We start from the raw sequence: 15,667 nt of genomic DNA, 5'->3' as shown, positions 1-15,667 counted from the left end.
TTTTTTTTATTATTTTTCAAGCTTCTTTTATCTAATTACCTCATTAGGATTTTAATAATCCTGTAAATAAGGTATGGATAAGGTCACTCTACCTCAGATGTGCCCAGATGTCTTTCCCTCCTGAAGGGCCAAAACTGAAACTTGTTGCTTTAAGGCAGTGCCTGTTAGGTATTGTTGTGCATCAGATTTTTCGTCACAAACCAGACATTATTCCCTGAGAAATGAGCATTACAATGAAAAATTAATGTTGTCTATTCTGGGCTGAGAACATCCTCCAGGTATCATGGAAAATCCATGAAGCAGTTTTCATGTAAACCTGCTGACAAACCAAACAACTAAGGGACACCTTTGAAAACATAACCTCCTTGGTGGAGGTATTTTCACAAAGAACCTGAATTTCAGGTTTTCAGCACATACAAAGCAAATGCAAGTGTAAATAAAGCTACATAAAGGACATTAAACAAAAATAATGCATAAAATGTACAACACAAAGTAAAATAAAAATGAAATAGAATAAATATATATATGGTTAGATGTAATTCAAAAGAACGAATAATGAAATAAAAACTGTTTTCTTCGATGTCTTTTGTAAACACGTCATCTGCATGATTTATTGGTGGGCGTGGTTTGGGGCAGCCCGGCGGAGGCTCGAGGTTCAATCAGATCACCTGCGGAGGTCCTCGAAGAGGAAGAACATTGAACAATCCGGACACCAACCCCACTAAAACATGAGGAAACCTTTGATTACTTATTTATTCTTTACCTTTGTGTTAACACGTCCAGTTTACACGACGGTAAGTCATTTCCAGTCACACGTACATTATTGTATTTATTTTTTTTTACAATGTGGACGTGACTCGGTCTGCTCTCACCTTTCTCACTTCCTGAAGTTAGCCTACGACATTTCGAGGTGTGTTTATCTACGACCTGACTTTTGACTATCTTTTGTGTTTTTGTAGATTAATTTAAACCTGAATTAGTTTGAGGTACAGCTGCCTATAATTTACAGAAGTCGAATTTGTGCATGTTCATTTGCTGCTTCTTCTTCGTCTATTTTATTTAAATAATTTCTTGCCCCACCTCGAGTTTTCGACAAAATATGACTCCAGAGAATTGTAGATATTATGAACAATGTTAAAGAAAGTACCTAAAGGTGCTACTTGAGAAAAAGAATAGATATCTTGTAAGAATATTACTTTGGTAAAAATTAAAAGTCTTAAAGTCTCAGAAATAAAATTTACAGTGAAAAAGTATATAAAGTAGCTTTATGGCAATCAGTGTACTTAAAATAGTGGAAGTAAACTTATACATGAATGTATATTGTAGATATATTTTTCTAGATAATCAGAATAAGTTTTTCTTTTTTAAATCAAGTTGCTGATAAAAATAAATCAAATCTAAAATGCACTACTACTTACTACAAAAAGTAGCAGAAAAGTTTCCATTAGAAAATTACTCATATATGTTTAAACCTGCATGTTTATTTTGTAAAAATAGATATAGTTCCACCATTGAATATATTTCATTATTAGACGTACTGTTGACAAATTAAATACAACATATATTCCATCACAAGTAAAAGTACTCAATCGAAAGTTTACCTTGATGAACGTTCATAAACAAGTTGGATTTACTTGACATGTCAAAAGTAGGCTGCAAGTACTCCTTATGCAGAACGACCCCCTTCCCTTTGTCCCTTATGTATATCAGATTGCTTAAAAATACTTCATTAAAAGTAGGAGTTTTGATTTGAAAATTTGACGTAGAAACAAAAAAGTGTAATTTGAAAATGTAAAGTACTCAAAGAAATCATTATGTATTACAATTATTGTATTATTTTATGTTTCATACTGATGCTTTATTTTAATGCATCTTAACACCATTTGACCGTTTAGGCTGACTGAGAACTATATGTGCTTTTTGATATTGTTGGAAAGGTAATCTATAGTGTGTTTTGAAAGTGAAAACTTGTTAAAGTAACTAGTAACTTCACCTAAATATCAAATAAATGTAGTGAAATTAAAAGTAATAGATTTACCTCTTAAAGGCAATGGAGTAGAAGTATAACATAACATGAAATGGCAGTACTAATGTACTTCTGATTTACATTTAAGCGCAGTTTTTGATTACTTTCCATCACTGGATGTTGGTCAGCTGCAGGTCTGCTGCAGACACCCCTATCTGCTGAATCATCCTTTCCCACCACAGCAGGATGGATTTATCTCTAAAACATACGTCCTTGTAGGACTGCAAATAACTGTTATATTTATTCAGTGTTTGTTTAGTCTAAAAAATGGAAGAAAATACTAGAAAGTTCTACTCAGAGTTGCCCAGATACCAGGTAATGTATTTGAATTGCAAAAACAAAAATTTTAACTAATAATGATTAAAGAAAGGACTCCAAAATATTCTGTTATTATTTGTCATTTACACACCAAAATAATGCAATCAAAGAGCACAGGTTAAAAGATACCAGAAATCCTGTGTACAGTCCTGGTTGTACCAAAATGATTTGATTCGGTATGTTAAGTAGGGAAACCTTAGTGTTATGCCCTATAACAGTTGGCTAATTAATCCATAATAAATGAATAAAAGAATAAAAAAGATTTGGTAATGATGATAAGCTGTTGCAGTGTTGCTTGTTTTATGGTCTTGATATGCGCAATGAAATATTTTTGAACTTTGTAATTGTTTATAAATGAGCTTTATCACAATTTTAATTGAGGATATCATGTACATGCTATTTGCACAGTGTAATATACTACTTACCTGTTTTTGTTTCTGTTGTATGATTTTATTAGTCAATAATTAGTAATTACTTTGAAGAAAATACTAGAAAGTTCAACTCAGAGTTGCCCAGATACCAGGTAATGTCTTTGAATTGCAAAAAAAAACTTTGAACTAATAATGATTTAAAAAAGGACTCCAAAACATTGTGTTATTATTTGTCATACCAAAATTCACATTTAAATCTAGAACTCAGCGGAAATGTTTAGTTTAGTTAATTAGGTTAAATTACAAGTCAACACAACATTTGCTGCATTTGTACTGCCTGATAGCTTGTTTCCTGCAAGGAATTTTATCGGCACGCACAGCTGGACCGCACAAACACCAATATACCTGATTCAGGAAGTACCTCAGGCACATTTTATCTTCTGGCAGGGACTTTTACAGTATGACTGTTTATGACAGATTGTTGCTCCCTCTGAGTAATCAGCCATCCTCTGTCTGACAAAACAAATGTTTTTATTCCTCCACGCCCTCCAAACAATCTCAAATATTCACCCACAGTCTTTAAACTGGCTGTAAAACATCTATAGTTGTCAATTTCGAACAACTAAAATCCCTACAATGTTAAACTGCAAATACAAATTGAAAAGTAGTTTACTTGAAGAGAACTTAAGTTCTGTTCAAACACTCAAACTAAATGTAAAATGTCTAACAAAAGATTCTGTGTTTCTCTCCTGCTTTACAAATGGGTGGAGTGATAATACCATTTAATGCAGGCTGTATTCTCTACTCATTACACTTTATCGTTGATAACAGTGTGATCACCTGTGTCATTATGGGTTTGTTAGCCACAGTACGCATTGTGTGCACGTCTTTCTTCAGTGGGACTTTGTATCTGAGACATGACTCATTTCTTTATTGCCCTCTTAAAGAAAGTACCTTTACAGGCTGGATTCACCTCTTGTCTGTTTTCATATGCCTGATAATAAGAAAGGAAACAGTATTGCAGTGCTGTTATTCAGTGTCTTTAAACACCCTTATTCCCTTTTCTCCATGATAACAGTTTTCTGGCCTTCTTGAAGACTTGGAGGGATCAGGATATGACCTGGAGAGTTCTGGTTCAGGGGATGGGTCAGAAGAAGGTAATGTTGAGTACTAAAAAGTAATTGTGATTAGGTTCAGACACTGATACCAGTATCAGACATTCCTCTGACACAGCCAAAAATATGTAACTGTTTGACCCCAAAGCAAAGCACCTACTACTTCCCTGTAGTGTCCTGTACAGCTGTTTCCAACTTAAACTGGCAATAGATCAGATTTATGCTTCAGTGTATAATAATGGAATAAATACTGACTGCACAATAAAATGGATACAGAAAAATGAAACTCAATCACCACACATTTTTGTGTGCCACTGGGCATGTGGTCACCTGGGAACAGGTAAGGTGACTGGCGATAGTTTTTGTCTTGTGTTGTTGCTGTCTGCGACTCTGAGGGGAAAGGAAAGGATCCATTTGTCTTTGCAACAGCAGCAGCAACAATAATGCCACTTACAAATGCTAGTGGGGAAAAGTTTTCTGTTGCCACCTTAACAGATTGTTTTACTGCACAATTAGACAGTATCCATTGAAGTATGTCACTTCAAGCATGTCAGCCAACTTTATTGATGTGTCTTCTTTATCAGTTATGACTATCCAACTAGATATGGCAGCCATTCTGGTTTCATATTTGGTCTTGTTACGAAAGGTTAAATCGGAGCCAGGCCATACACCGATCATGTCACATCCACACAGGGTCAGGGGTATTCAGCTGTCAAAAAATACAGTACAGATATTTGTGTTAAAATGTAGTGAGTAAAAAGTAAAAGTCGTGAAGTATTTGTACTATAGTGAAGTATATTGTTCGTTACTTCCCACCTCTGAATATATATTTCATGCTCTCTTTTCTCACTAGGTGGGATTAAAAACATCACGGTCGACTCCAGCATCAAAGATGTCAGAACATTTGCAGTGAACACCGAGGGTGGAACCCGGAATACTGTACGGCACATGACTTCTTTTCACAATCTCACTATTTCTTCACCTTATAATGTGGCAGGCAGTGCAAGAACTGTTCGTTCTTTTGTCTTCAGGGTTCTTCAGACCTGAACTTTGACAACTCACACTGGTCTCCAAAAGACAGCGGATTTGTCGTCATGGCAAACAGCAAGAGCTTCTTGGAGAGAAAGGAAATCCTTGCAGGTGCTTTACAGTACAATGGCACACTAAATTTGAGAGAGCGATTTGTATTCCAACTGTCAGTTGTGTTATTGTTTACAGGTGTTATTGCAGGAGGAGTCGCAGGAGTGATATTTGCAGCTGGACTGGCAGGATTATTAATCTACAAATGGCAGAAGAAAGCTGATGAAGGATACGTGCTGGGTCAGCAGAGGGCTTCAGACGAAGACTATTACAGACACAACAGGGATGAAGTTATTGTTGTTTAGCAGTCCAGGCGTTTTAAAATCAATGTTTTCTCATTTCTGTACCATGGGAAATACTGTCAGTGTATTATTGGGGGGGTAGGAAGGGCTGCATGGGGAATGACAGGTATTATAGTACTGAATGCAAACATCTCTGCTGGTCTTCATTGATAACTTATTTATATTTATGATTTAAAAAATTGGGAGTTGTTTTTATTTAACAACTATTCCGTTGACTATCTTTTACAAAGCCTACTTTGTTTGGCTTATGCCTGTTTAGACCTCCTCTCTGGCTAGTGTGAGTATACAGAAAATGCTTTGTAGCCCTTTTAATGGTGGACTTGATAAAGGCGTACACAAATAAATAAATAATGGCTGAATACCATTTAGCTACCTCAGGTTTTCAGGGCCCTGATAATGTGCGTGCTTTGAACAGAAGATTTTGAACAGAGATAATAAATGTTATTAGTCACACCTTTGCATTTCCTACTGTGGCTAGTCAGAATGTCTGCTGTGAAAAGACCTCTTGACTTTTCCCTTCTGTTCCACACAGGTGCCTTTCAAAATTTCATGCAGACTATTGACCTCATTTTTTTTTAAATCCTGTGTACAGTCCTGGTTGTACCAAAGTGATTTGATTTGGTATGTTAAGTAGGGAAACCTTAGTGTTATATCCTATAACAGTTGGCTAATTAATCCATAATAAATGAATAAAATGATAAAAAAAAAGATTTGGTAATGATGATAAGCTGCAGTGTTGCTTGTTTTATGGTCTAGATATGCGCAATGAAATATTTTTGTACTCTGTAATTGTTTATAAATTAGCTTTATCACAATTTTAATTGAGGATATCATGTACATGCTATTTGCACAGTGTAATATACTACTTACCTGTTTCTGTTTCTGTTGTATGATTTTATTAGTCAATAATTAGTAACTACTTTGATGTGATTAGGTACAATGTTATTCGGTAAAATATACCATTAACACCATATAGAGAAAGATAATAAAAACCTTAAGAACAGTGTTGAAAAAATACAAATAAGTTATACTTCATTAAAACTAAAGATTTTTTCTTTAATTAGAGAAAATATTTTCTTCAAATTAAAGGAATATATAAAGTATAAAAGTAATTTTCTGGCATCAGTATACTTGAGTACAAAAAGTACAAGTAAAAGTAAATTAAACATATATTTACATGTATATATAAACTGTATACCACAGGTCGACCATTGATCAGATCCAAGGTCCAGCATTTTTGTCATTATCAGAATCAGTGTTTTGTTTTTTTGTTTTCTAAAAACTGATTGCTGAAAAAATAATTTATGTAAACATGTATTTGGCTGGCTCTGATACAGCATGTAATCTGCAAAGTAGCCTAACTATTAACCACTGTTATGCATGAATAAATGTAGCAGAGTAAAAACTACAATATTTGCCTTTAAAATGTAACCTCTTACAGAGGTGGAGTGGAAGTGTTAAGTAGCAGAAAATGAAAATACTTATGTAAAGTACACGTACCTCATAATTGTACTTGAGTAAATAGACTTAATTACATCCCATCACTGCTTCAGACTTTGAACTAGAGGATGTGACCTCAAGATTGGATTAATAATGCCTATGATAACTCTCAATTAGCAGTATTAAATCTAAACTTTTACCTTTAATAAATTCAGCTCCAAGAAAACTTCCCCAGTATAAACACGAGGCCTCAGGTGCCTGGGGATCTGGGCTCCCGGAGCAGATAAAAGCTAAACTAATTTATTTACTGAAGAATTTTCATTTGTCTTGCGTTAACAGGAGCCGAAGCCTATTGGTCGTAATTATAATGACTTCACGGTTATTGGTTAAACTCCCTGTCAGTCAAAGTTAAGCCTCCGGACCCCGCCTTTTCCGGCCCGTCAGAGCGTTTGTTTTTATCCGCGGTGTCACGCAGGTAGTCAGGGAAGTGGTGGGCGTTCCTCAGTGTCCGATCGCTGTTTGTTGATGCTGAGAAGATCTTTCTCCTCCACCACCAGCTCTCCCGATGTTTCTTCCTACGCTTGTAGAGGACATGCATCATTTTAAACCCAGTCGAGACAGACTGTACACCACCAGGTGTTGTGGATGTTGCCATGTCCGGACGGGGACCATCATCCTGGGAACATGGTACATGGTACGTAAAATGGTTGATTCGTGCTAGCAGGCTAATGTTAGCTAACATTGCTTTCGGATGTGTGTAGGTCGAGTAAGTACAAAGTTAAATAATGGATGTCAACTAGGCATTTGTTAGCAGTTCTTGTGAATTCAGTGATTCTGATTATTTTGAGCTATCCCCGCGTTAGCTAGGTGTTTTGGCTATTTTAAAATAACCGTTAGCTCTACATGCTGAGAGCGCTAGCGTTAGCCTGCTATCATGTCAGGTTTTACCAGCCAAATGTTTTGGTCGGTAACGTTACAACTCGCCCAACCTTGAAAATGCGGTTAGATAAACTAAAAAAAAACCAGCCACGGGCAACAAGTAACTGCGAGCTACTTGCACCTGTGTGTCATACGAAGCTTCACTATGTGTGACATTTTAACTAAGCGTTAGGTAAAAGTTAGCCCGCTAGCGCAAGCTAGGCGACATTCCTCTGACATGTTAACGTAGCGGTTGTCAAAATAAAACAAGCTTCATCCACAGTTATAACATTCGATAAAGGGAACCTGCTCCTAGCTAAATCTTATTCTTGTAGTATACGGTCGCTTAGATTGTCGTTATAGTTTAAATAAAATTACTGTTTTCCACAGAAACGATGAGTAGCTAACTGTTTGCTAACGTTAGCTATCGTTGCCCTCTGTGCATTTCGTTCAGGCAGTTAGGCTACTTGGATTTAACACACAGCTAAAGTTAACATCAGTTCCCGGTTTTGGTTTGATTACTAAATGTTAGTTTTGCTGACGGGATGCAATAATTTTAACATAAAACACGTGAGCCATGTTCCTTTTTTATTTGTAAAGGGACACTGTTTTCACAGCAATATAGGACCCTCTAACCTCTTTACGGTGGCTTTTAAAGACTTCTCTTTTCTTTAATTTTAGTATGATAACGATGGAAATAAATAACAAGATAACCAGTAATTGCAGATTTTAAAAAACCTGTTCCTAACCTGTAATTAATGCGCACCTGAGGGGTAAGAGAGGCTCAGATTTAGTGAACAGATTGATGATTTAAATTCAGTTGCTCTATTAAGATTCATTGTGTCGAAACTGACTCTTTCCCTCCATTCTGAACTCCTGCAAAACATGTATTGCTTATGCCAATTTTAGTTTCTACCCCAGCAGCTGAAAAAAACTACCTGGCTCAACCCAGGTGTAACAGCTTGATGTCATGCGCTCAACAGCTGCACGTCTTCTTCTCTGTGTTTATTGCAGGTTGCACGTGTTAAGGCAATGAACGCAATTTGGCTTCATATTATTGCCTCCATTTATCAGCTTTAATCCCACTGATAAGATTTATAGCAGTTAATATACGTTCCCAATATCGTGCCAACGATTATCGCGCCTCACATTCCTTTTAAACCTATTGGGTTGGTGTTAAGACAGCTGCAAAGAAAACAGGGCTGAGTGCAGACTAAACAAAGTTTTAGAAATTGAAACCTAGAGAGCTTATTTTACTGTTTTTAAATATGGTTCATGATGGTCAGGCAGAAGAGGCTGCTTCCCCCTAGGTCTAGTCTAAACATGCTGTAACCTATTTAACTAACAGTTAAACTCTTATTGTTGTGTTCTTTTCGCCTGATTTTCTCCAGACAATGTTATCTTATGCTTTCCCAAATCCCCCCATCTCGAAGTTGTCAGAATACATAAATAGTTTAAAACAAGTGGGCTGCCCCCAACTCAAGACATGTCTGCACTTAAGCCTGTCCTACATCGACAGACGTGCTTTGCAGGGGTTTCAGTTTTGTGCTCTTGTAAGTTGGATGAATATTAGATAAGATGTTGTCCTTTGTGTCAAACCTGACGATTTTTTGGTACAGTGAGCGCATTTGTGGTCCAGTTTGTTTTAGTTTCTCGATGAAAAATCGACTTGAAATTAATACTTTTTCCATCATTGCCACCCATTTTCATAGCATGTAATAAGTCAGATTTTCTGCTCTTCCAGATAGCCATCAGTATCAGTTCACGTCAGTATGTGAATTTGTTTATTTTTTTACAATTGCTCATTTGTCTTGTGAATGTAATCTCTCAGAGGCCAACTGTTAGTGCTGAAAGGGCCCTCCTCACGACGGCATCGCCACATGACAATGAAGTAACCTTGACAGAAACGGGTGAAGCATTGTTCACTGTAATCATCTATGTCTTGTGGATGAACCAGCTGTTCAACAAAATTGATATGAACTGAAACCAAAGGCTACTTTTGAGGGAGGAGTTCAATCTAAAACACATTCAGAAAATACTGTTTCTCGTGTAAAGGATACAAAAGTAATGTGGTGAGACATGAGAAAGTGCTGCTGGGTCTATTTTAAAACCTTCTTTCGTCATCTCCCTCCTCTCCTCAGGTTGTCAACCTGTTGATGGGCATCCTGCTGACTGTGGCTGTGACCCACCCAGAGAACGTCCCCACTATTGACTTGCAGTATGAGGTCATCGACCATTACTTTGCCTCAGACAGGATGTCTGGTAAGTGGTCAGATCTGCATAAGAACTGCTGTAAGGGCTAACAAAGTCATTATGAAAACAAGCGTTTACACATCAAGCACCTTCTGTTATGGTGGGCCTTTTGGATCCCCTGTGAAGCATCACTGAATATTCACTACATCGGATTTAGTGTAAAGTGGCTTTTTCCTGAGCCTATGTGTTGCTGAGGTTGAACATGTGAGTCATCTTCCACAGGGAGCACAACTCCCCAGAGACTGCAAAACAAAACAACTCATGAGGACAACAGAGCACTGCTGTGTTGAGAGAAAATGTTGTCACTGGTGTAGTGTAACTGGTGTCGTTGCGTTGTTTATCCTCAAGGATTCATGTTGGTCCTGGCTGTTTGTGTCTATGTGTGTCAGAGCAGGGCTGCCAGTACCATCAGAGAGCCTTTTATTTCTCGCTGGCGGTCGTTTTGTTGGTTGGCTTGGTAAAGGCCTCCTCATTTTTCCCAAACAGTGACTCAGCGGGAGATGAGGGGAAACAACCATAGTGGGTTGACCTTCCCACAGCAGGCTCATGCCAGCACACAGCAGGGGCAGTGGAGGTTGTCCACAGCCCGCAGAGGCCATGTTGGCATATTAGTGCCTCTCATCAGGCTGCACCCATTTTATTTAGGCCATGTTGAAAACTTATTTTAACTATTGAAAAGAACATGTGACATGTTCCAGTGAAGTTTGTTGTTTCAGTGCTGTACAAAATGCAAAATATTCTCTGGTTGCAGCTTCTTCAGATCTCCAATTTTCTGCTCTTTATCTTTCGTGATAGCAAAGAGAATATCTTTGAGTTTTGAGGTGTTGCATTGGACAAAACTGCAATTTGAATTGTCACATTTGGCTTAAGAAAACTGTTATTGTAAAGAAATGCACAATTTGCTGGCATTTAGTACAGTTAACATCACTTATAAGGAAAAATAATTGGGGGATTAAATGCCAAGAAATGCAGAGGAGATCGTATGAAGACTGTCTTCAAGCTCACCTATTTTGGACATGTCATAAAAAATAGCAAATACTTTGACACAAACATACAGGACCCTATTCGTACTTTCGCTGATGTACACGAGCCATGGCTACTGAATAACAAAAAAAAACATCTCTGGGCCTCATTGCTGCAGTAGCTCTCTCACAAGCATCTTCTCCCCAGTGCAACAGGCCAGACAGTTTGAGGAAGCGAGAGTCTGAGTGATGGAGGGAAAAGAGGATATGAAATGCAGGCCTTTTAATTAACCCAGACCAGAGTTTCACTGTATCGTTACCAATGCTACTCAGCTGACAGGGAGAGGCTTAATGCTCCCCAGAGCTGGCCTTTTAAAATGGAGTGAGCTGGGAAGAGAGAAGCCCTGGAGACAGTACACTTATACTGAATGCAAATCACTGCTGCTTCAAAGAGAACAGGCAAATATACACTCACTGATAAATACATCAGGACTAAAGCTGGACTAGAATGTTAGTAAATCTTTCCCTGCATTTGTTTACTTTATTCATTCTCACTTTTTCTTAATACAGAGAACGCATGTGTTGGATTCGCCATCTCTCTGCTGATGCTCACTATCAGTGCCATGATGGTGTATGGAGCCATTACTGTAAGTGTTCAAAGGATATGTCGCCTTTTTTTTTTTTTTTTTTTTTTTTGAATTCTCTTCTGACAGCATACAATTTATTTGACACGCTGGGCCGGCTTCTTATGCAAATATGTAATCCTGTAAATGCTTTCAAGTTGTGTCGTTATTTCTCCACAGTCAAGAGGTAAGGAACACGTAACAGGAAATGCCAAAGCAGCCGCTGCTGTTCTCTTTTTCTTCCCTCCAGTACATTTTAGCTGGATGTTCAAAAGAATCCCGATGCAGTGGAAGTGTAGCTCTCGATGCTATGTTCTCACCGCCTGTCATTTTTACCTCACAGGCCTGCCTGATGGCATCAGGACTGACAGGTTTGGTAGCCTTCTGACGTGGCCCTGCATTGAGCTGCTAGTTGGGATGATTGCACAGTTAAAGTGTGACACAGTTGGTACAAATGTTATGCTGTAGCTGTGCAAGCACACTCTCACAAAACTAGTAGACACCCTTTGCCCAATACAGTGTGGCAACCCAGATAGCGCTGTAGTTTCCCAGACGACTACCCTACCTGTTTGAACCAAGATCATCATACAGCAAAGATGTAGTACTTAGCAACAGAATATAGGACTAGAAATCGAAGTGGATATTATTGTCAAAGTCAGAGCATACTGTGCTTCAGAGATTCTCATTACGTGACTCAGTCAAAGGACCATTTTGCTGATTTTCAACCCTCTCTGTGTATTTTTTGCAGTCAGGCATGTTTGTGCTTGCAATTACAATGTCAGCACTCCCTGTCTCTGTAGGCGGGCTCTAGTCATTTACCCCAGACCACATCTGATGATGCAGTTGCAGCCTGGGTAGTCTGACTCGAAGGATGTTCACTGCTGGTATAAGCCTGACATCGTCCGACTTTTTCAGTCAGTCGGTTTCAGACTAATCAAATGACTTGTTGATTTTAATTTTGTGTGAATTTGAGAATTTTAATGCTAGCGATCGTCTTCCCACATACATACATGATTTTGCACAGGCCGCTGCAGCTTGGTTTATCAATGCCCAAGATTCTAATTGATAAGAAGAAATACAAACAAGCCAGTAGGTTCTAGTTAGACATTTAAACCAGGAAAACCAAGGTTAGAATTTGAAAAACCAAAAAAGACAGTGTTTTGTTTGTGTTTGCTGCTCAGGCAGTGAATGCATCCTCATCTGTTGACTTGGTAGAGATAAACAGAGAAGAGGTTGAAAAGAGGCAACATGGTCTCAAATAGAAGATCTCTCCTTGATGATTGTTCCTAACATGATTTGACCTGTGTTCCTCAGCATCGTGATGGCTGGCTCATCCCATTCTTCTGCTACCAGCTGTTTGACTTTGCTCTGAGCTGCCTGGTGGCCATCAGCTCTCTCACCTACCTACCAAGGATCAAGGACTACCTGGACCAGCTGGTCAGTGCCAACAGTCCCACCAGTAGTGCACAGTCTGACCGACAGAGGGTCCTGACAACACACATTTTTACAAAATCCAGCCAAAAAAACACAGCTATTCTGAGTTAAAAGTCACGTTTATACTCGCAAACATGAACAATCTATTGCCCCACAAGAGGACACTGTTGACGTTTAGAATATGATTCCACATTCATAGAAACTGAAGAGAAAAATTGGGAAAAATCAATTCAGCTGCATGAAATTATTTTTAGATAACTTTTAAATACTGAAAGACTCCTACTTAAAACATTCTGGTGTTATAACAGCCCAAAGTCCGTATAGAGGTTGCTGTGTTTTGATGATATCGTTAGTTGAATACGTTTTCAAAAAGGTTTTTTATTTTTATTTTCTGCTCTTCACATCCTCAGCCTGACTTCCCATACAAGGACAACCTCCTCTCTATGGACTCCAGCTGCCTGCTGCTCTTTGTGCTCGTCTTCTTTGCCTTCCTCATCATCCTCAAGGTGAAATTATTTGGTTATTCACAGTTAAATCTGGTTGCTATAAAAATAAATCTAATATGGTATGATAGGGAAGTTTATATCAGTTTTCTGTCTGTGGATTCAGTTAAAGTAAAGAGGTGACTCCATTCCAAACACAATCTCACCTTTGCTTTCCAGGCCTATTTGATCAACTGTGTGTGGAACTGCTACAAGTACATCAACAACAGGAACATGCCAGAGATCGCCGTCTACCCTGCCTTTGAGACCCCTCCTCAGGTATGCAAGCTGCCTGAGATACACACTGTGTTTTCATTCAGAAAAACACACTGGGCAGTAATATGTAATGCTGAAGTTAAACCAGAAGGTGGCATCTCATCCACACGAGGACAGTCAAAAAAAGAAGCATGAAAGTATCTGTTCATAGGATTTTACCAAGTCGGGAAGAAAAATATGTATTCTCTCTACATTTAGAAGTAATTAGAATATACAGGTTAAGACTCATTATCTCCAGCTTTAACAGACTTTCACCAAACAATTGAAATAGTTTCATGTTTCTCACACATCAAAAAGTTGTTTTCCTGATGAAGGGGCACACGCTTTACCAGTGTTTACACACTAAACAAGTGCGCTTATGACTGAAACTGATTATTATTTCCATTATCGTTCATCCACAATTTTTTTATTTTTTTAATAAATTGATGAATTGTTTGGTGTGGAAAAGTTACAGTTCCCCAAAGACCAAGTGGACATGTTTGGATTACTTTTTGTCCAAGATGTTCCATTTAAAGTCATGAATGACCAAGATACGTTTAGTGTGTCCCTTCTTTTAAAGTTACCAGTGTAAAGTGCCGTGGTAGCCATTCAAATTGTTTTCTTAAAGCCAAAATGTCAAAAATTTACTGTGAAATTATGATGGGAAAACTAACAGATTGAAAACTCAGTAGAGCATATACCTTCACCATTTTTTTTCATCAAGAGCCATGCATTATTCCCTGTGAAATTAATTAATATTTTGAAAAACAGCTCAACAATGTTAAAGTGAAGAAAAAATGCCTGGATTCTTCCCTTTATCTGGAAAAGTTAATGTGGTCTAATCTGGGCCAAGACGCATCCTCCATGCCATGTTTCGTGGCAATCCATTCAGTAGTCTTTGTTTAATCTTGCTAGAAAATAAACAACTGGATACGGGTGTAAACAAAACATTCCTGGCAGGGGTGACAGTGGTTAGTTGCAGCACTCTCTCTTACGATTCAGAAACATCACTGTTTTATATGAAATGTCTGTTTTTCTAAAGTAAGGTGATGCTTTGTTTTTTTCCCTTTCTCCTTCAGTACATCCTGCCTACTTACGAGATGGCGATGAAGATGCCAGAGAAGGAGCCACCTCCCCCTTACATGCCCGCTTAAGCACCAGCCCTGTTGCCAAAACACATGCACATGCACACACACCACCATATGCATTCCTACCTTCCCTCACTAACCCCTTTCTGAACACCACTATGCCCTTATCCTTCCTCCCACTCTCCCTCTCTGACCTACTGTGTATATGTAAGGCCACTGAAAATGTTTTGTTCAACCCTTCCGTCTGTGTTTCTGTAGAGCATCCTGGAGGTGTGAGAGGAGAAAGGTGGGAAAGACTGAAATCTGAATGAATGAATGTGATGTTTGACTTCCAACAGAAGCTACCAGCCCCCCTCTCTGGCCTTTTTTATGTCTTAGTAAAAGGGATACATGTGAAAATTAAATTGCTTGAAAATGCTATCATCAATCCAGCACCATCCTATCTATAGATTGATATATGAAGTGTAAAAAAAGCTATTATGACAATCCACTTATTATTATAGCTCTTATTGTTGAATTGTGTTACTTTTCCCCTCCTGATTATTAAGATCTAGACTATTCCAGCACAGTCTTGTTGGAGTCTGTAGCACCTTTTGTCTTTTATTTATTTAGCCTTGCTGTGGTTCAGTTCACCACCACCCCTGACATTTTCATCACTTGCCCCTGCCGTCATTTGTTGGCAAAGCTAGCAGCAGAGGGCTGATGATGGATCATTTTCTCTGCTTCTTTCTCACCTGACATCTGGAGCAAACCGCTAGTCTTGTGAACATTTAGTAGTTGCATGCTTATCGACAACCCCCTCCCCCCTTGTTACTTTAATGGTAATATGATTTTATCCTAGTGGAAAAACATTTGACTTCAATAAAAGTTTCAGAACATTTATTTCATCTTGACTCTTTTGTTCATATTCTATGTTTTACAGTAATTTATATGGCAAACACAATTTTATGTTTTGGGATACCAAAAAAAAATTTTGGGATTTTTTTTAGACGGTATCTTT

At 38.1% G+C, this 15,667-nt stretch overlaps 2 protein-coding genes across 3 annotated transcripts; both read left to right on the top strand.

The window, feature by feature from the left end:
* Positions 1 to 633: 633 nt before the first annotated feature.
* Positions 634 to 6,087, top strand: LOC115573649 (syndecan-1-like). Its single transcript, XM_030404529.1, has 5 exons — positions 634 to 794; positions 3,794 to 3,872; positions 4,684 to 4,769; positions 4,862 to 4,970; positions 5,049 to 6,087. The coding sequence occupies exons 1-5, from the start codon at positions 729 to 731 to the stop codon at positions 5,213 to 5,215; spliced, it is 507 nt and encodes a 168-aa protein (XP_030260389.1). The 5' UTR covers positions 634 to 728; the 3' UTR covers positions 5,216 to 6,087.
* A 1,006-nt stretch (positions 6,088 to 7,093) lies between these two features.
* On the top strand, positions 7,094 to 15,549 carry laptm4a (lysosomal protein transmembrane 4 alpha). Of its 2 annotated transcripts, none has more exons than XM_030405799.1 (7): positions 7,094 to 7,346; positions 9,712 to 9,832; positions 11,356 to 11,432; positions 12,723 to 12,845; positions 13,253 to 13,348; positions 13,505 to 13,603; positions 14,659 to 15,549. In XM_030405799.1, exons 1-7 carry the CDS (start codon positions 7,218 to 7,220, stop codon positions 14,731 to 14,733), a joined length of 720 nt encoding a protein of 239 aa, XP_030261659.1. In that variant the 5' UTR covers positions 7,094 to 7,217; the 3' UTR covers positions 14,734 to 15,549. The 2 variants fall into 2 exon arrangements, with proteins under 2 accessions (XP_030261659.1, XP_030261660.1); XM_030405800.1 differs by lacking the exon at positions 7,094 to 7,346 and adding an exon at positions 7,389 to 7,418.
* Positions 15,550 to 15,667: the final 118 nt, after the last annotated feature.

This window comes from Sparus aurata, chromosome 22, assembly GCF_900880675.1.
Source record: "Sparus aurata chromosome 22, fSpaAur1.1, whole genome shotgun sequence".
Lineage (NCBI taxonomy): Eukaryota > Metazoa > Chordata > Actinopteri > Spariformes > Sparidae > Sparus > Sparus aurata.
This window is presented reverse-complemented; position numbering and strand designations above follow the sequence as displayed.

What these genes read in the sequence shown, in the direction of transcription:
- LOC115573649 (XM_030404529.1), top strand. Translation starts at nt 729, where the DNA reads ATGAGGAAACCTTTGATTACTTATTTATTCTTTACCTTTGTGTTAACA. An exon ending in AGGGTGGAACCCGGAATACT is followed by an intron (nt 4,770 to 4,861) that starts GTACGGCACATG and finishes TTTTGTCTTCAG; the next exon opens with GGTTCTTCAGACCTGAACTT. An exon ending in GAGAAAGGAAATCCTTGCAG is followed by an intron (nt 4,971 to 5,048) that starts GTGCTTTACAGT and finishes TATTGTTTACAG; the next exon opens with GTGTTATTGCAGGAGGAGTC.
- laptm4a (XM_030405799.1), top strand. Translation starts at nt 7,218, where the DNA reads ATGTTTCTTCCTACGCTTGTAGAGGACATGCATCATTTTAAACCCAGT. An exon ending in TCCTGGGAACATGGTACATG is followed by an intron (nt 7,347 to 9,711) that starts GTACGTAAAATG and finishes TCCTCTCCTCAG; the next exon opens with GTTGTCAACCTGTTGATGGG. An exon ending in CCTTCCTCATCATCCTCAAG is followed by an intron (nt 13,349 to 13,504) that starts GTGAAATTATTT and finishes TTTGCTTTCCAG; the next exon opens with GCCTATTTGATCAACTGTGT.